General features: G+C 37.6%; 1 protein-coding gene across 29 annotated transcripts in view; it reads left to right on the top strand.

The window, feature by feature from the left end:
* ASPH (aspartate beta-hydroxylase) overlaps positions 1–19,823 on the top strand; it is a 214,078-nt gene that overhangs the window by 50,778 nt on the left and 143,477 nt on the right. For 25 of the 29 annotated variants that reach the window (XM_055116588.2, XM_034966138.3, XM_034966135.3 and 22 more), the window contains 4 exons: positions 10,298–10,390; positions 12,833–12,907; positions 17,088–17,216; positions 19,335–19,367. In XM_055116588.2, the coding sequence (XP_054972563.2) occupies positions 10,298–10,390; positions 12,833–12,907; positions 17,088–17,216; positions 19,335–19,367 (330 nt within the window). The remainder of the gene's footprint in view (positions 1–10,297; positions 10,391–12,832; positions 12,908–17,087; positions 17,217–19,334; positions 19,368–19,823) is intronic. The other 4 variants (XM_063606778.1, XM_063606777.1, XM_055116590.2 and 1 more) reach the window with 1 other exon arrangement.

Raw genomic sequence — 19,823 nt, 5'->3', positions numbered from 1 at the left:
TTTTTGATCTAATTAAAGATATTTCAACTCAGAAATGAGTATGTTTAAGTGTAAATATTTCTAAATGTATTGTACACCTTTTTCTTAAGTTAACGCCTTTTACTATTTAAAGTCAAATACTTTACGACATTTAGTTGACAGAAACTTCAACTCAATAGAATTATACAACAGAGAAGAAATCCTAGAGAATATCTAACATCTCTAATATAATCCTGTTATTTTATTGCTTAAAAATTAAGGCCTGAAGATATTGTAACCTGATAACTTGGAGTTTTATGTTTTGATTAGTCAGGATTTTGCCATTTTTACACATTACAAGAACATTGTAAACCAAAAAGGGAATTCTACGGCTGCTTTGTTTGGCAGATACAGGGCACTAACTTCAGATGACTAGATCCCAAGTCTAGACCTGGAATCAGAGTTCTTTTTCCTCTTAGCTCACTTCCTAAGTCTTAACTGTGCTGGTTTCTGCCTGAGTTATTCTATTTGGAGATGCTACCACTTGATAACCAAGATGGCCCTCAGCAGGCTCCAGACCTGTCTCTAGTTTACCAACCCCAATGCAGATGGCTCTGGGAGAGATAATTCCAGTTGGCCTGGTTAGGCCTGGTGAACATCTGGGACCGTTTTAGTAGTTGAGGATGGTGATTCTTCCCAGGCGCACACCTGTGCACAAAGCTTTGGAATGGGAGTTGAGTGGGTCCCACTCAAACTTCATCAAATGTAGGGCTTCTGGGACAAGAAAGTGAGGCTTTGAGAACTGGACAGAAGAAGAAGCAGAACATGTCCCCCAGGCATATGCAAGTTACACGATTCTCAAACCATATCCCCGTGTTAGATCTTTTCTCCTGAGATAAATGGAATGTTTTTTTTAAACTTATGTACAAAATTTTAAGTGCTGTCTTCACTAAAGATTTTTTGTTCTCTCTTGAAGAAGGGCAAACAATTATAAGTGAATTTGTTGAGAGCATTCTGGTAATTTTTACCTTAGTTTTTAAGTTCAATGGCTATGTGGCAGAAAATACATAAATACTAAATTCTAAACAAATGAGTGAAAATATTTTGGAATAACCTAATCATCAAAAGCACATAAGAATTGTCTATTGCTATTTAGTAAAGTACTTTGAAATGTTTTGGCTATCTCATTGATTTTTCCTTTGACTGTTAGCTCAAGAATTGAAACACCTCAACTAAAACATTTAAAGATCCTTTAAAAGCACTTGTAGACTAGAACTTGATTTATTTTTTCCCTTCTCTCTTCTTTTCCCCTTCTCTTTTCTTTCTTTTTGTAAATGTTTCAACTAACTTTTATTGAAGTTGAAGTCACACTTTATCCAACTGCGTAATATTTAAGCTTCAACTAAAAACAAGCTTTCAGTCATGATTAGAGGGTTAAAATCATGCATTGCACTCTCAGTTTTACACTTTTTATTCAGTAGGTTGTTATTTCTGTATTGTTTGCTTCATATTGTTTTCTAAGTGTAATTAAAACCAGAAAGGTTACCTTTTTAAATAAGCCAGCTACAACGGGACAAAAAATTCACAATACTAAGTAGTTGGGAGTCAGAAGCTGTTTTCGGGAAGACCTGAAAAGGGAAAATTAAGTACTAAAAATGTAAGTTTATTTTGCCATACCCCTAACAACATTTTATTTAAATTATATTGTGACTTGATTACAAATCTTTTAAATGACATTATTGGCATATTTTTCTTAAACTTTGTAAGAAAAAGATAACATTTCACATTTTAGTAGCAAAATCATTGTTAAGAGATAGTCAATTTTGTGAAAATATTTGAGTGCTAATCAATTTTTCCGGGATGATCTTCTGTCCTTTAATATTTAGATACTTCCTTTTGAAGCACTTACATCATCGTCAAATTTTTGGTCATTTGTTGTGTCATCTAATTTCTGTTTCATTTTCTAATGGCTTCGTATGTGAATGAATTTTAGTTATTCCTAACGTCATTGGTAGCCACTGTTTTGAATTTTTTTTTTTTAAACAAGACTTTCAATTTTATTTTATAGGTAATTTGCATTGTATATAGATGATCGTCTCAAAATTTCACAATGAGAGACTGATGAAATTGACATAAATCAATCAGCATGAACACTTGAATTAATCCAGAGGACTACTTAAGTTAATTCTGTAGGTGATTGTTTTATTGAGAATATTTTGTATTATGACCTGCTTAGCTATGCAAGTTTGTAACTTCAGAGGTCCTCATAATGATACTTGGATAATAAAGATTCCCCATAGACACTTCCATTGAAAAAGAAAAGAAGTAAACAAGTGTCATTTTTAATTTGAAATGTTTTAAGTTAACTGTGATGTTACTGTCCATGAAATGGATCTGGTGACTTAGGCTCTATCTCCTGACATTGATTTCTTTCTCCTGTGTCCTCAATTATTTCTTCTCCTGTTAATGCCCACTGGTAATAATTCTCAAAATCGATTGCTCAGAATATTCCATTGTAAAATGCACCTTGGAAATGGTTGTTTTCCTCATTTGTAAATTGAAGACAATGCTTGTTCCTCAAGGTGGTTGTGAGAACCAGTCAATGTTGCATATGCGTAAACAGCCAGCACATAGTTGGGCATTCAGTTTCCCTTTATCATTGGTAGAATAAGAATAGTAATACTCAACCAAAACGTCTCAGTCAGGGGTTAAAAACTTGGAAGCACTGAAACTGTGCTTCCTATTCCTACTTAGGTCAACAGATTGCAAAACAAATGTTTCAGTCCTTTATCCTTTGTAATGAATGTGTCTTTGTGAAATGAGTATAGTGGAGCCTGATTTATTCTACTGAGATCATTGAGGGGGCAAATGCAAATAATTATAAATGTTGCACATGAGTGAAGCCGTAAGAATGCTTAATTTTTAAAAGAATATTGTGACAACATGAAAACACAAGATATGAAGGCTAGAAAAAAAGTTATGAAATAAACTATAGCCTTAAGTATATGGTACAATCGAGAAGCCTAATAACCAGCCTAATTGTGAAAAACTTATGTTTGTTTTGTATTCAGAACACATTTTTCCATAGATGAGATTTTATAGTCTTCAGAGATTTTTTTTTTACTCTGGTCCACAAAAATTGATTTAATTCTAATATCCATTTCTGCAACTCTCATTGTAACTATGTTTCTATGGAAAATGCATTTATCATTCTGCCTTGGGATATTAGGAATATATTTAGTTTTATTTCTGAATGTTCTCCAGAATTTCTTTGGTTACATCCATGGTGTTAAATTCATTCAGATACCTTACATGGACAAAAATCATGGATTGGCTCACATAATTGTAAAGCCCAGGAGTAGTTTTGGCTTTTTTCTTTTGTTATGCTGGATCTAGGTGCTTAAACAGTGTTCTCAACATCCATCTGTCTATGGACCCTCAGGAATGTTGGCTTTCTTCTCGGGCAGAGTCTCGTGTGCTCATCTTCAACCCTACTCCTTATGGGGTTGGAGATAAGAAAGCTGTGATTGGTGACACCCTGGGATATGTGAGTGCCCACTTTTAAACTGTTGGGTAAAGAAAAATTGGAGTCCCCTAAGGAAGTTAGTGTGTTTTTACCAGAAGGAGGAGGAATTGGTGCACTGAAAGCAGGCAGATGATGGAGTTTGTTTCCCCTTTTTCTACCCATCCCATTCCTACTTCTCCCCCTGCCCAGATACAGAGAGGTGAATGGGATGGGCCAAAATAGGTATTTCAAAATAAGAAGCTGTGGAGCTAAACATTGGGTACTCATGGGCATAAAGATGGAAACAGGAGACACTAGAACTTCTAGAGAGGGGAGAGAGGGAGGGAGACAAGGGTTGAAAAACTAACTATTGGATACTATGCTCATTACCTGAGTGATGGAATCATTCATATTCTAAATTTCAATATCACGCAATATACCCAGGCAGCAAACTTGCACGTGCTCCTTGAATCTAAATAGAAGTTGAAGTTATATTTAAAAATTAAAAAAAAAAAAAGCTAGGGAGAAGAGAGAGATCTCATTCCAAACAATTATTGGTCAACAATAGTTTTAGACCATTGAAAGAATATAAGAGAATGTTGACTTGATAATAAATATTGCCATTTAGATGTCAGGTGATAAAGTTTATTTTGTTGTTAAGCTCTCTCCATTTTGCCCCATTCAGTTTAAAAGGAAAGTTTTTGTGTTTAGGAAACTAAAGGATGGGTGATATGTAGCAGACCCATAAGGTTATTTTCATGAAAAACCTAGCTTGGGCTAATCTGAAATATTCATCAATAACAGTCTTTAGTGTCTTATCCTTTCTTCTCCATTTGCCTAAGAATATAATTGTATAAGCTGGATGTTTATTCCTTGGCTATCGTTTGTACCTAGGAATCAATTTCTGCAAGAGCTCTGTAAGCCTTACAAAGCAGAAAGTCATCCATTTCTTTTTTCTTTGTTCTCATTTAGTGCCTCATTTGATTTCACTTTGTGTATCTATTTATTGCTCCATGTTAAGTCAGATATGCATACATCATAGAAGTCTGCCTCTCATTTCCATCTTCTTTGCCTTATGTATCACTTCTCTTGTGTCCTATTAGAGGGAGATGATCTATGCTTAAAGCTGTTGGGTTATTTTTGATAATTATATAACACCAACATGCTGTGTCTATAGTTCCCATTTATTGATTCAACTAATATTTCTGAGTATCTACAGCATGCCGGGGACTGGGCAAGGCATGGGGGATACAAGAGATTGAGGTGGCTGCAATCCCTCCAGTGAAATGCTGCAAAATAAGCAAGGGGCTGAGAGAGAAAGTAATGAGACTGAAACGATTGTCAGTACAGCCCACTAGTCCCTCTGCCTAGAACGTGCTCCTGAATGTGCTCCTGCTCTGTGTGGTGGGCTGCCTTTGTCTCTCCCACGGGACCCAGCCCAGTCATCACCTCTGCACTCAGACATCTCTGACCCTCCCAAGTGGCTGCACCCCACACACTCCAGTTATCGCACTCATCACCTTGCCTCATTCTTGGACTTTGCTGCCAGACTACGATTTATCTCGAGCACCTATCCTAGTAACTGACACTAATAGGCATTCATTGTTTGTTTATTGAATGGTGAATATACAAAATAAATTATCTAAAAATATTTCAGGTGTATATATACTGTTGAAGAATATTAGGAAGAAGAAAACCGTGTGTGTGTGTGTTTGAAGAACCCAAAAGATTGTTCAGTAATTGCAGTGTTTTAACTACCTTGGAAGTTACCTGTGACTGGCAGGGAGGGGGTGTAAAGATTTTTTTTAGAAGAAATTAATGAAATGGTAAATTTTTGGAAAAATACTTATTTAAATTATCTCATTTAATTCTTAAAGCCCTTTTTAGGGGTCCTGTTTTGTCCCCTTTTTGCATTTGTGGAAACCAAAAAGTGTAGCTGTGGTTAACACGGAGATAGAATTCAAATGGAATTCAAAGGCATCCTCTTGTCCCAGGTGCCTGAACTTACACACCATGCTGAGTTGCATGTCCTTGAACTGTATTTTTCATGATGTTAAAGTGAGTCCACTCTCACCAGTCTTTGTTGAGTCCCTTCATTGGTGCTGAAACCAGGCTCTTGGGAACCTTATTGGCAGTGTTTAATTCTTTTGTAATTTATGTCTGTTTGAAATCTGTCTGTCCAGCTTGGGTTACTTGAAGATGCTTTGAATCTGGAATGGCTCTTACTGCATATCATGGGGCAGCTTTGAGTACCTGGTAGTCTCAGAATTTTGGTAAGTTCCGAGACTGCTGTTGGTATACTGAGGAAGATCTGTATTCACTGATTACACAAGCCAGGAGCAACAACGAGGATTAACGTGGTTACCTAGTATGCATGCCTTTCTGGTGTATTGATTTTCCAGAATATTTCTCAAGTTTCATATACCTATGAGCCTTATTCTTGGGATAAATTGATTTATACTGCTAGACTCCTTGCAATTGAAACAGTACCACTTCTGAGCACTCACCCTGAGCACAGATAACCATAGCTGGAGTAACCTGGATTAGTAAGGACACGTTTTCTTTCATCTGTACACCTTTGAATTAGTAAACCAAAGATTAAAACACTAATTTTAAAAAACTTTTTAGCTTTTTAATGGGCTAGGTGTATGAAATTCTATGAAACAAAGTAAGTTTATAATTGTTTCCCAGGTTTTGTTGAGGGAGTGGCTTGCTTATAACTCTTAGGAGAAGTAAATCCTTTGTGTTCCCTCAAGTCACAGCCCTTGGATCCAGCATCCAGGGCCTTTCTGATATGCACACCTCTCTTGGTGCCTCAGTCACCTTTCTTTTCCTTGGTGCCAAATATGTTCCCAGTTGAGGAATTTCGTACAGTCACATGCCTCATGCTATCATTTTGGTTAAGGATGGACTGCATGTATGATAGTGGTCCCATAAGATCATAGTATCATATTTATACTGTACCTTTTCTGTGTTTAGATACACAAACACTTTGTGTTACAATTGTCTACAGTATTCGGTACAGTACGTACTGTACAGTTTTGTAGCCTGGGAACAATAGGATGTTGCATACAGTCTAGGTTTGTGGCAGGCTATACCTTCTAAGTTTGCCTGGGCACACTGCAGTGTTCCCACAGTGGTAAAATTTCCTAATGGCACATTTCAACATGTATTTCCACACATTCCTCAGAATGTATCGCTGTTGTTAAGCAACACATGACTGAACTTGCAGTTCCCTACCCGAAACACACGTGTAACTTACATAGCCACATCCCTGATTTCCTTCAGGGTCTGTTCACATGTTATCAGTGAGTCCTTTTGCCAAAGTATTATGAATAGTCCCCACCCCCACTTTTCCCTAATGTGCTCCCTGTTCCGTGTCTTCCCCGTACTATCTGTCCCCATCCAATATACTCTAAATAGTTCATGTTTCTTATTTTTTAAGTTGCTCTCTCCCCCGGAAGGTAGGTGTGTTGTTTTCATTTACTGTAGAATAATGCCTTGAATTAATAGGTGCTAAATATTTGTTGAACGATTAAATAAAACATACAATTTAGTAAGTTTACAACTACTGCATATTTATGGAAAGAAATATATTGATTCTTTCTCATTATGGGCAGCAGTGAATAAAGTAAGCTAATCCTGGGCTTGGGTATTTGTGTCACTTATCATATTTGCTATGAGTGGTTGATTTAAAGTGCTGATTTCATTTGCTTTTCATAGCTTCATCTAATTTTAATTAAAATTGGAGGGGCAATTATGTAGTGATTAAATGCAAATGTTTTATAATTTCCAAATTTATCTGATGAACCTAAAGAACTAAAACCAAGGTATGTTTTAAGGGAATTAATGTGTTTTCCAAATCATGTTGTGGCCATTGCTGTGGACTGGCAGTATCTATTCACCATACATAATGACTGGAAGGCGGCTGTGGACACCCTGTTCCTCTTGGCAGCACAGGAATGGAAGTGGGTCCCAGTCCTGATGATTAACACTGAAAAGGAAGACTGCTGGTAGCTTCTGGAAAAGATTTCCTCAAGCCTAAGAAAGAAGCAGAGCAAGAGATGCTCCTTTTGCTTCTGGACATCGCCTTGTCTGAAAAAGAAGCTTGCAGCTGGGGAGCTCTGATTGCCAGCCTGAGGGTGAAGCTTGACCTGCGATGCAGTCAGCCGCCTCCGCACTTCTTGTTTAGTTAGATGATAAATTTCCTTCCTACCCAACCATTATAAGCTGGCAGTTTGGTAACTGCAGCCCCAGGAACATCGAAACCGACACATCTCATGTCATAACCTAATTTTGAATATTTATTTCATTGCTACTTCATTGCCACTTGTACCTCATAATAAATCCATTTTTGAAAACCTTTCCTATGACTGAATTGAGCTTATATGCATTTACTTTTCTTGATTCATTTTCGCTTGCTTTTTCCCTCAAATTTTAGAACTAAAATGAGCTTGGGTGGCAAAAAGTTTTTTGGAAACACTGAAATAAAATCTTGTAGGGCAAATTCTTCCATATGGGTTGTTAAAGCAATTATAGTCTAGAATGTGTTTTTGTTAAGTTTCAAAAAGTTTATAGAGGTCTAGAGGAGGAGATACAGTAATATGATCTCAGCTTCTTTGAAGTTTACAATTTTTTTTTGTAGTGATTTCATATCTGGAAATAGCTATGACCAGGTATTAACAATTTTATAATACACCTTCCACTTTGGACAGGGTAAAAAAAATCAATGTTTTTTGCTCTGTGCTTTTGCTTTCTCCTGTTTTTCCTATGTTTTGCAATTTCAATTTTAGAGACAAATAAGTTCAAGTTGGTTAGAGAAAGCTGACTCTCAGGGGCATTGTATGTCGGAATGTTGGTATACTAGTAGTATTTGAACACGTAGCATTATGACTTTTCAAATGAAACTTCAAAACTCATTAAGAATGGGGTTGTCAGGCAGTTTAGATCTTTATCGTTTGGTGAGAAAACATTTCATTGCTTGTATAACACACGGAACACAGTTTGAGAGCCTGCTAAAGTGGGGTCAGTGAAGGATGACCCTGTAATTTTTCATTCAGACAGATAGTTTTGAGAGTGAAATAATCTCAGGACAGCAGACATAAACTGGGAGTGTCTCAGGCAAACTAGACTTATGACACTGAAATGGTGGATGCTGGAGAAGAAATATGGATCTCTGGTACATAGGAGTAGAGAAGTACTAATGTGAGTCCCCTTCCCTCTTCTACTCAGCTACTGGAGTGCACCTAAGAAGCCCTGGCCCTGCAGGGAATCTCCACAGCCATTTAGACTTAGCAGAGTAGTCACACCACTGGGTGTATTCAGCCCTTCAACAAGTGTTCATTGAGCAATTGCTATGTGCCAAGTGTTAGCTGAGGTGCTGAGAGTGCAAAGATAAATTACTTGATTCTTGAGATTCTTAAGCTTTTTCCCATTCATTCAGCAGAACTTGGCAATGAATCATTCCATACCTGTTCCATTAACAGTTGAGGGATGTAAAAATGATTATTTAAATGGTAAAAGGGAGGGCAGCCCTAAATTTGAATTTGAAATGTGATGTCTTTTACTAGGCCTTCATCTCTACCCCCTCCTCCCTGAACTTGAACTACAATTAGGACCTGTGTGTAATCCCTTTGCAGCCTGTCTTACAGTTAGAGGTAACTTAGGTATAGAACACACCTGTATGTGTTGGTGTCGGGTGTACTAGTGGTGAGTTTTGTGTGGAAATAGTGTTGCAAATGGTAACTAGAGGAAATGTAAGTGATGTGGCAGGGTCCTGTGTATCTGTCTCTGTTTCTTTTAAGATTTGGGAAGAGGAATGTGGGAGTATGTTTTTGTCAATAAAAGAAACATGAAGAGACATAGGAAAAATAATAAAAAAGAAGAGTAATACATCGAAATGAAAATTTTCCAGACCACATTAGTGTGCATACATGAGCTGCACAGAGCTGCTTAAGATTAGAACACTGCCCTTCACATCACCTTGACCTTCCTGCCGCAGGCTGTCCATGCACAGTGACTACTCTTGGTAGGAGATTCTTAATGAGGTCAGGAGGAGTCCAGGATCAGCAAACGGAATCTTTGAACTCTTGAATTTAGCTGTTTTCTAAATACTTGGATTTAATTGAGGACCTATTTTAATGTTCCACATACAAAATATCAAATAACTTCAAATAACTAAGTTAATATAATAGATTTTAGACTGGCCTTGACTTTAAAATCAGTTTCATGTTAACATACCCTGCTGTCTTATTAGGACTTGTAAAAGGGAGAAGAACTTTTAAATTTTCATATATTTTAGCTGTTATAGAATAATATGATTACTTGTAGGGGTTTCCTTTAGATGATAATAAATAGTTATGTATGATTTCTTTTTCTTTTTAACTGTTTTTCAAGTAGAATAAATAATTATATAAGTGAAAACATCGAGTGTACCTGAATAACAGAAAGTTCAAGTGCATTTCAGTTGCCTCATTGCTGAATTCAAACTGCAGGACTTAGGAATTAATCGCTTATGAAAACAAAAGGAGCTTGAACTCATATTGAACTTTTGGCAGGTTTAGACATGACTATTTTAGAGATTCATGAACATTTAAACAATGATTTTGTTTTAATTTGAAGTGAAAAGCTAACTAAGACAAAGAGATACATTCAAGGCTCATGTGAAGTTGAAGAGCAAACTGTTTTCCTACCTCACTTTTTAAGCATACAATTTTAGAAACTATTAATTAGCAGCACTATTAATTAAATGTTTGACAATATTATTTTTCCTGGTTTAATGTGACAGAAAACCCCACAAAAACTCAAGTTAACTTTGTGAATAAAAAAATGCAGGACTTAAAGAGAGATCTACTTCAGAGCCAGCAGTCCCGCCAGAAGAGGCTGAGCCACACACTGAGCCCGAGGAGCAGGTTCCTGTGGAGGCAGGTAAGCTTGTCCTCATCCTCGAGTCTCGCCCAGGTGTGCCAGAGCCTGACAGGTATCCGCATTTACAGAATCACGTTTTACCTGGAATTTGTTTCACATCATTTACAGAATAATTAACTACTTTTTTTCTCTTCTGAAATCATGTAGTATTTTTCTAGTAGAAATTGGCACAGGATAATTTTAATTTTTAAGATCAGCTCTAAGGCAGACAGTTGTTCTTTGTCCAAAACCACACATTTAGGAATGTCATGAACTGAATGTTGTTTCTTGATTCCAATTCCAGCACTACTGTACTATATTACCTTGAAAGTAAAAATACACACAATTCTACACTAGTGTTATCATCTGTCACGTGATTTAATAGAGTAGATCTAGTGGTTTCTCAGTCTTTTTTACATGAGGGTCTCGTTTATTTTAAAAGACTTCCCAAACCTCCCTGTGGTCATCTATGGAGCCTGTTTTGTGTCCACATGGGTTCATAAATCAAGCATCTCTGTAGTTACCCCAAAGCCTATGACTATAGGTAGGAAAGTCATGAAATATTTTAATAAGTTAGTAAATCTAATACAGTCTCTAAATCTCTGGTTTTCTTATGCCACCTATTGAAAGTTTAAGGAATGACACTACATATTTACTGAAAACTTAAGTACTGAATCCAAATGGTACTTTGGCTGATTTTTTCACTGTGTGCTGAGGAATAATATTTGATTTTTTTTCCTTTAAGGCCAATATGTTGCTCTGAGTTTTGTTATTTGTTGAATTTTTAATCCTAGGACAATGTATTCTCTCTCATTCCTGTAGAATTGCTATGATCATACCATAGCTCCAGAATAGACAGTAACTTTTAAAAAGTTTTATAATTTAATGTGTGTTTGGATTTAGCACCTCAAATTTTACTTTGTACTAAAATAAAACCCCTCTTGACCCCCACATTTCTTTTTTCTGCCATCTAATCCCTCTCCCCTCTACAACAGCCACGATTTTGAAAGAAGAATCCACAATTACTTTTTTACCTTATTTTTCATTCATTTTTTTAAACCCATTACACTCCAGCTTCTGCATCTTCCAATCCCCTCCAGAGGAGAGAAGGAGTATTTGCAAAATTATGGAAAGTTGAAATGGCATGGAGTCCTCACTAAGTTCAAAGCCAGTGCTGGTAGCAGATGATTCTGGAGAAGTGTGTGAGGACTCAGTTGTGGAGGTATTATATTCTGCTCCTAGGAACTGAGACTTTTACCAGTTTGGGCAAAGATAGCCATTAAAGAGTGAGCAGAGTGCACCACCCTCCACTTCTAGTAACTCAAATTATATTCTCTTTGGATGGTGATTTCAGCAGTTATGAACCTGGGAATCCAGTTAGGAAGCTATCTTAGGCTTTGTGAGAGAATGGCGATTGGCAGACTCTATAATAGCACAAGACTACATATATAAATGGCTTGTGAAATATAAACATTTATTAAAAATAGGCATTTTTATGCTTTGGAAATGATTTTGTAGTGTGATTAGCATAGTAGATATTACATTTAAACTCTTTTCCTTCCTGAAGTCTAAATTAACTTTCTATTTTTTGTCATGGAAGATTAGCTCTTTGACACAACTGAGGTCACTGGCATTATCTCACATGACAGCATTTATGATACCAAGTGTAGTGCTACTTCTATTCACTGAACATAGATTATATTTATTAGAGAACTTAGTATCAATATAGTTATAGCTTCTTGTTCATTGTGTGATGTTGCAGTTAAGTCTAATAATCTGATAAGCACCACAGTGTTTTTGGAATGTCATCATTTATGTTCACTTTTGTAATTCAATTTATTTGAATTTATGGATCTCAGTGTCAGATGTGGTTCTCCAAAGCTGAAAGGATTGTCAGTTACAATGTAAGGTTTTCTACTGACACTTCCTGACAAACCTGAGTGAGAGCAGTCGGCTACCTCTGAGTATTCAGTCCTCTCACCTGCAGGAGTGCCCTTTCTCCTCTCAGGGAAGATAGGTAATGGTTGACCAGATACTTCAATCTGTATTGACCTTGTCTTCCACATTTCTGTCTTTATTTCCAACTATTTCCCTTTATGAAAGCTTTGTTCTTCCCACTTTATTTTATCATTATTGCGAATTTTATTAATTAGAAACAAGTTGTTTTGCTTTTAATAAGGCTCTTTTTTTAAATACAAATCTGAGCCTGAGTTTTCTTTCTTTAAAAATCTTATTGAAAGTATTTTAATGCTTAAGTCTGTTGACAGAATAAAACAAATTTTACATATCTACCATGTTTGCCAACACAGAACAAAAAAATGTAAGCTGACAGAGAAGGCATGCAGAGTTGCTTAGTCAAATATATTCATTTTAATGTGTATGCACCAATGTCATATTTGAGTGTTAGGGGTCCATGTTGATTTTTGAGCTTTTCTACTTAGCTATGTTTTGCAATTATTTTAGAACCCCAGAATATCGAAGATGAAGCAAAAGAACAAATTCAGTCCCTTCTCCATGAAATGGTACACGCAGAACATGGTATGAATTAAAATCTGCTCTTTGTTTTGAGTTACTAAAATAACGCTTAGTTATGTAAAATGACTTGGACATTTGTTTTAAAATTTAAAGGTTAATTGGGTGTTTGTGTTTTTTAAAAAGTTTTTGAATTCAAAGTTAGATAGCAGGTGTTGTTTTTGAAATAGCACTAAACTTACTTTATTCTACTTCACCGTGGAGGAACTCACTGCATACATCTAAGAGAGAACTGGTGGGAATAAATGAGAATGAACAGATTGAAAACAGTGATCCATCAGGAACAGAAGGGGAGGATGGAGAGGAGGAAAGTGGGACACAGGCCCACGGTCGGGCTCATCCAGGTGTTGTCCTCCACCTCGATTTTGCTTCATGGTTGGCTGGTCACCACAACAAAAATGATGACACTTTTAATTACATAGGTTGCACTAAGCAGACAGGAAAAAAAACGTGAGAATGCAAAACATTTTCCCAGTACTTAAATTTAAAATTTTTTCATGGGGAGCTCTGTGTAGAGGATACTAAGTAATAACCCAGGAACTAATGTTTTAAGGTTTATAAGGCTGCTTCTTGAAGCATTCCTTGATAAAAACAGAGATCGTGATCCCAAAACGTATCTCATGAAGGGATTGTGGAGTGGGCAGGATGTTCTGGAATCCTGATTCTCCTGATGATTTGGTGTGATCCAAGGGTGGCCTAAAGGAAAATAAAATTACGTTTCTTAGAAACAAACAATGCCCTATAGTTTAAACTGTTTTTTGCCAGTGGATGCTAGGGGTGTAGGAGCCTGTATGCCTTTATTTCTAGCTTCTTTGCAGCCTGGAAAGCCACTCATGGGCCTATATGAGCAAGTGCAGGCTTCCCCTTCCTCAAGCCTTCCTTCCCCACCGCACCCCAACTTTAACTTAACAGAAGGAAAATCCAATCTAAATAAATAAGTGATTTAAATATAATGGGGTAAGTGCTGTCATGGTAATAAAATACGGGATGCTCTTTAGGTCTTACTCAGAATGGGGGTCAGAAGAGGCTGGTGTAGACCTTCACCAGGCCAGTGCTGGTGGTGAGTGTTTTAAGCAGAAGGCATATCCCAGAGACAGGAAAGGACCTGAAAGTAGTTCAGAATGGCTGGCACGTGGAATATGTAGGTGGAGAGTCATGAGAAAAAGAGTATTTTTTACTTGATTCTAAGAGTAACTGAAGCCATTGGGGAAGGTATTTAAGAGTGTTGTGCCTTCTGTCTGTAGCATGAAAAATGCATGGGGGGATGCAAGAGTGCAGCTGGGAGATGAGATGGAGGTTGTGCAGGTAACAGTGATTCAGGATGGTAGCAAACTTGCCTCAGCCAAAGGAGGGGATGGAGAGAAATAGAAAGAACCCTAAGATGTTTAGGTGGTGGGGGGTGGGCAGGCAGCCAAAAGAGGGAAGTAGTCAAGTCTAGCACTGTATTCTGGCCACAGCCTCCTTCTTGGACTTGTTCTTTTCTTTAATCACATTTAGAAAATCACATTTATGGCCCATGGCTATAAATATTCTTTGTATGTTGATAACTTTTAAATATATAGCTGCAGCCCTCATTGCTCATCTAAATTCCAGGTTTACCTAACTGCATACTTGGCATCTCCATTTGGATGTCTTATGGGTGTTTCAGACTTAACTCATGTTTCTTCCCACACCCCATAGCTCCTCCTCACCCCAGTTCTCCCCAGATTGCTTATGCTAGTCTTTTATATTTTAGTTAATGGTCCTCCTACCCTCTTACTTGCTTAACTTGAAAACTCGAGAGTTTTCTTTGATTTTTCTTCTCCCCTCACATCTAATCCATCAGCAAATCCTGTCAGCATTGCCCCAGCACTGATTTTGGCTCTCTAGGGCCTCGGTGTGACCGTGGCTTCTTGCCATGACTGTTGCAGTAGCACAGTAGCATCCAGCTGGGTCTCCCTGTTTCCATACTCGCTCCTCTATAACCTGTGCTTAATGTGGCCCAGCCAGTTGTGCCTTGTCTGATCCCAGCCTCTTTTTCCCCTTCAGTGACTTTTCTCTAGCCCAGCTGACCTCTCTTTTCCTTGTAATTGCCAAGCCTATCACTGCTTTGGCACCCCTGCACCTGGTATATCTTTTGCTGAGATATGTTTCCCACCCCTGCCCAATCACATCTTTCAGACTGAGCATAACCTCCCTGCTCCCATCATGGTGCATTCACAACTGGATTCAGGTCCTGTATCTGCCATTGATTAGCCATGTGGCTTTAGCACAGTTTTTCAAGTTCTTCATCTTTCAAAGTAGGATACCAGTACCTGCTTCACAGGGAGGATATAACAGCTGCAGAGGGCTTGGCCATGCCTAGAGTCTTGTGACCCCTTAGGAAATTTTTCATGATAGGCTGTCACTGAGCATTGGAGACTCAAAGATAGTGTTCAATGTTAGACTGGTTTCGCTACAGAAAACAGGAATACTTCCACTGAACAACCGCATATGAAAGCTAAATCCTGCTAGTGTAAAAATCATCAGATTTCACTGGATAGAATGAAAGAAGAATAAGGAAAGAGGAATATGATAAAAAGAGAAGTAAAATTTGTAGCAGAAATTCAAATTGGTGATTTGCTGAATAGCAGAAAATCTGAAATGAGGAAAAACAGTATTGCAAGCTATGAGGAGAAGACAGAAAACAAATAGCATCAACATAAATAGGCCTGCCTGATTCTCTAACACCTGAGAGCATTGCCTTGCCACGCTAAAGGGAGAGTAACTAAGGAAGGCTTCTTGCAGTCTGGGCTGGGGTTGCGGGGTAGGGGGATTCAGTAGCAGTACTAATGACAATGTTGTTATTACTGTAATAATGATGATAATGACACCTAAATACTTAGGGCCAGGCATTTTTCTAAGTGTTTTAATCTTCATAACAATGTTACAAATAGATACTATTCCCATTTTATGGGAGGGAAATCTGTGGCACAGGGTAGTTAAGTAATTTGCCCACAGTCACCCAGCTGGTATGGAAGATCCTGAATCTACAGCCATGCATCCGGACCCTATACTCCTCCTAATCCCTGAGCTGCACTGCAAAGCCAAGTCCTGCCCATTCACTTTCTTTAGAGTATTATACACAGGAGATACTCTGCTGGAAGCCAGGTCAAGTTACATTGGGATGCAATACCCAGTCTTAACCATGTTGCAGTGGAATAATGTAACATGTCCAACCTCTACACAAAAGAAGCAGAGCAGTTCAATATATCATAGAAGTTAATCACAGAAGAGAAAGTGGGCATCTTTGCATAACTTGAAGCCTAATAGGAACATTTGAATGCATAGTATGATTCAGGTAAACCTGTGACCTAGCATATAATTTATTTTTATTTATTTTTAATTTTATTTTATTTATTTATTTATTTATTTTGAGACAGAGTCTCACTGTGTCACCCAGGCTGGAGTGCAGTGGCACCATCTTGGCTAACTGCAACTTCTGCCCCCCAGGTTCAAGCGATTCTCCTGCCTCAGCCTCCCAAGTAGCTGGGACTACAGGCACGTGCCACCATGCCTGACTAATTTTTGTATTTTCAGTAGAGATGGGGTTTTACCATGTTGGCCAGGCTGGTCTTGAACTCCTGACCTCAAGTGATCTGCCTGCCTCAGCCTCCCAAAGTGCTGGGATTATAGGCGTGAGCTGCCATGCCCGGCCCTAGCATATAATTTAGATAGGTGGCTAGTCACTCTTTGCTATAGAATATTTGAATAGTCATTTAAAGTTGTTACCTGGAATTCTGTGTCAATTCCCAGGAAAAGGCCATAGAGTAGCCTTTTCTTTGACCTGAGGATAATTGAAGAGGCAAATATATTAGTAATAATTATGAATTCATTTATTCATTCATCAAATATTTATTGAGTGCTTCCTTTAGCTAGACATGGCCCTAGGTGACTGGGAATGTATAATGAATAAAATATATAAGCTTCCTGTCCTGATGTGTAACATCCTAATGAGAGGAAACCTGTCCCCCACCACATATACTTAGGCAGATTAGCACTTGGCCAGAGGAAGAAAATAGCTGTGGAGTGGACAATGGTGTCTTCAGCGGCCGAAAGGAGGGGCAGGGGAAGCCCCAGAAGCAGGAGCAGGTGTGTGGCAGCCCTTCACAAGGGGCTTTCATGTCTCAGTTGTATGTTGCCAGTGTCACTTTGTTCATTGTCATAGTTGAAGGAGAAGACTTGCAACAAGAAGATGGACCCACAGGAGAACCACAACAAGAGGATGATGAGTTTCTTATGGCGACTGATGTAGATGATAGATTTGAGACCCTGGAACCTGAAGTATCTCATGAAGGTAGAACACTTTTTTTTCAAGTTTTAGGATAAAATATAATCAATGACTTCTAATTACTGAAGTTTTTCTTAAACCCCTTTAAAACTGATATTTAACTTTTGCTTAGATTTTTAAAAGTTGAAGCTTAAAGCTTCAATTAAAGCGAATTTTTTCTTAAAATAGACACCTTGATTTTGGTTCAAAGCACTTTTCAGGGAAACTCAGAATATACAAATTTCTTATAAATAGTAAGTCAAATACTTCAGAAAACTAGTTTTACTATATTCTTCTGCTTAGGGTGCTATTTGTTAAATAAAATTCAAACAACTGATGAAATATTGGACTTGATAATCTATCACAGGCTCATGTTCACACATGAACTCTGTAATTACAGTGAGCAAAACACAATTCTTAGCTTCTGTACCAGGCATTGGCAAACTTTTTTTTGTAAATAGCCAGAGAGTAAATATTTCAGGTTTTCCGGATCGTACAGACTCTGTTCAGCTACTCAACTCTGCCGTCACAGCGTAAAAGCAGCCGTTGATAGTTCCTAAGTGGGTCAGTGTAGCTGTGTTTTTATACAACTTATTTGTAAAATCCTACCCAACATGGCTGGTAAGTGCAGCGGCTTGAACACAGCTCACTCCAGCCTTGACCTCCCATGCTCAAGCAGTCCTCTCACCTCAGCCTCTCGAGTAGCTGGAACCACAGGCATTATGCTACCATGCCCTGCCAATTTTTAAATTTTTTAGAGTGGCAAGGTCTCTTTATGTTGTCCAAGCTGGTCTCAAACTCCTGGCCTCAAGCAATTCTCCTGCCTCAGCTTTCCAAAGTGTTGGGATTGCAGGCATGAGCCATTGTGTGTCCAGTTAGCAAACACTTTTTAAAAGCATAAAAATGAAAAGTAGTTTATCTACTTTGCACAATACTAAATATTTTGGAAAATTACTTTAGAAGCAGGTAGCTCCTACTTTATGAGTACATGTATTTCCAAAAACTTATATCCGTGCCTATTGTTTAGAACAGGAAATGCACTTTCCCATAAAAATATGGGATGGTTTGGTTTTCAAAAGAATTGTATATAATGCATAATTTTCTGTGAAAAATACAAGCGCACAATCCTTTTGAACATCTATATGATTGATTTTTGCTGCATTACACATTGAAAATAAGCACTTATAGACTAGCTTCAGAACTTTCTGCCTTTAGTAATCATTTATGTCACGACTTCTTTGGGACAAGGTTTCCAATTTCTGAGTAGAGATACTGATAAAATGATCTCCACATTTCCTGTTGCTTCTTCTCTCCAGTCTTTGGCCTAAATGGCTCAGTAAGATTGACAGTTGCTCAGAATTTTTCTATCTACATGCTGCTTTTACAACAAATTTCAGTTAAGATGCTGAAATAAACAGAAGCATGAGGAATTTGATATTCTTAAAGTTAGGAGTCACACATTGGGAGTAGGAAGAAACACTTCTAAGAAGTTCACAAATTGCAGAAACCTTACTTTCTGATCTCATCTTTAATTAGGACATAGATGCAGTTTGAACTTAAAAGTTGGTTGTTAAAAGTCTTCAGAAAATAAAAATATTTATTCTTTATATATGCATTAAATAAAATTAACAAGGTCATAAGTGTGGTGACGGACAGATAGCTCTTCTGCTATCTGGGGTGTATGGGTTAAGTGTTCAACACATTTACCCTTCAGCTCCCTAAGGGTATAAAGCCTCTTCAGCTGTTTTTCTCTGTTCCCATCCATAGTTGCTGTACTTTCGCTCTAGAAAATGGTAGGACAGGTCGAGGAAATAGCACATTCTAGTGGGATGTGAAGTGGATTAGAAATGAACAGCTTTCCTGGTCTGGCCTGTGTCACTCTAAGTTGTCCTCTCTCTTTAGTCCAGGGGGTGGTGGTTGTCAGCCTTGTGGGGATGAGTGGACTGAGAAGGAGAATGTGTGAGACATCCCACAGTGTAGTTCTAGTGAAATATAAAAGTGTTAAGCAGACTTTTAATTGATAGTCCCATTTTTTAATTTTTTAAGTAAAATTAATGATAAACATAGATTCAGAGTACATATACAGGATATATACATACCATTTTGTAAAAGCAGTAAATATCAATCTAATTTTTTTTTTTCCAGAAACCGAGCATAGTTACCACGTGGAAGAGACAAGTGAGATTTTAATTTAATTCTGTTCTTAATTAGAGCGAGTCTTCCTTTAAAAGGGCATCATAAAGTACATAATATCTATTATTAATGATATATTTAAATTAATATATGCAAGATATGCAATTAATAATTTTATTATGTCTTATATTTATGGTATTTCTTAGTGAATATACTTTTTTGTGTTTTGATGCCTAGTTCCTGAGGATAAATTTTCAGTAGGATTACTAGTTCAAAAGATACAATTGAATTGCATGTTTTGTACCTTTCAATTACAAAGTCAACGAAAGGTCTAAATCATGTTTTGTCACATGCCAGCGCCCTTAAAGGGCATGGCCACAGGAGGTGGGCACATCATCTGTCAGCACTTTACTGTTTTGCGGTTTGAGTGTAAACCAGTTGATGACAGGCCCCCCTTACTCATCTTTGCATTTGGCATTTAACACACTTAATACCTATTTG

Source organism: Pan paniscus, chromosome 7 (assembly GCF_029289425.2).
Source record: "Pan paniscus chromosome 7, NHGRI_mPanPan1-v2.0_pri, whole genome shotgun sequence".
Taxonomy (NCBI): domain Eukaryota; kingdom Metazoa; phylum Chordata; class Mammalia; order Primates; family Hominidae; genus Pan; species Pan paniscus.
The sequence above is the reverse complement of the archived record's forward strand: the minus strand, read 5'-3'. Positions and strand labels throughout refer to the sequence as shown.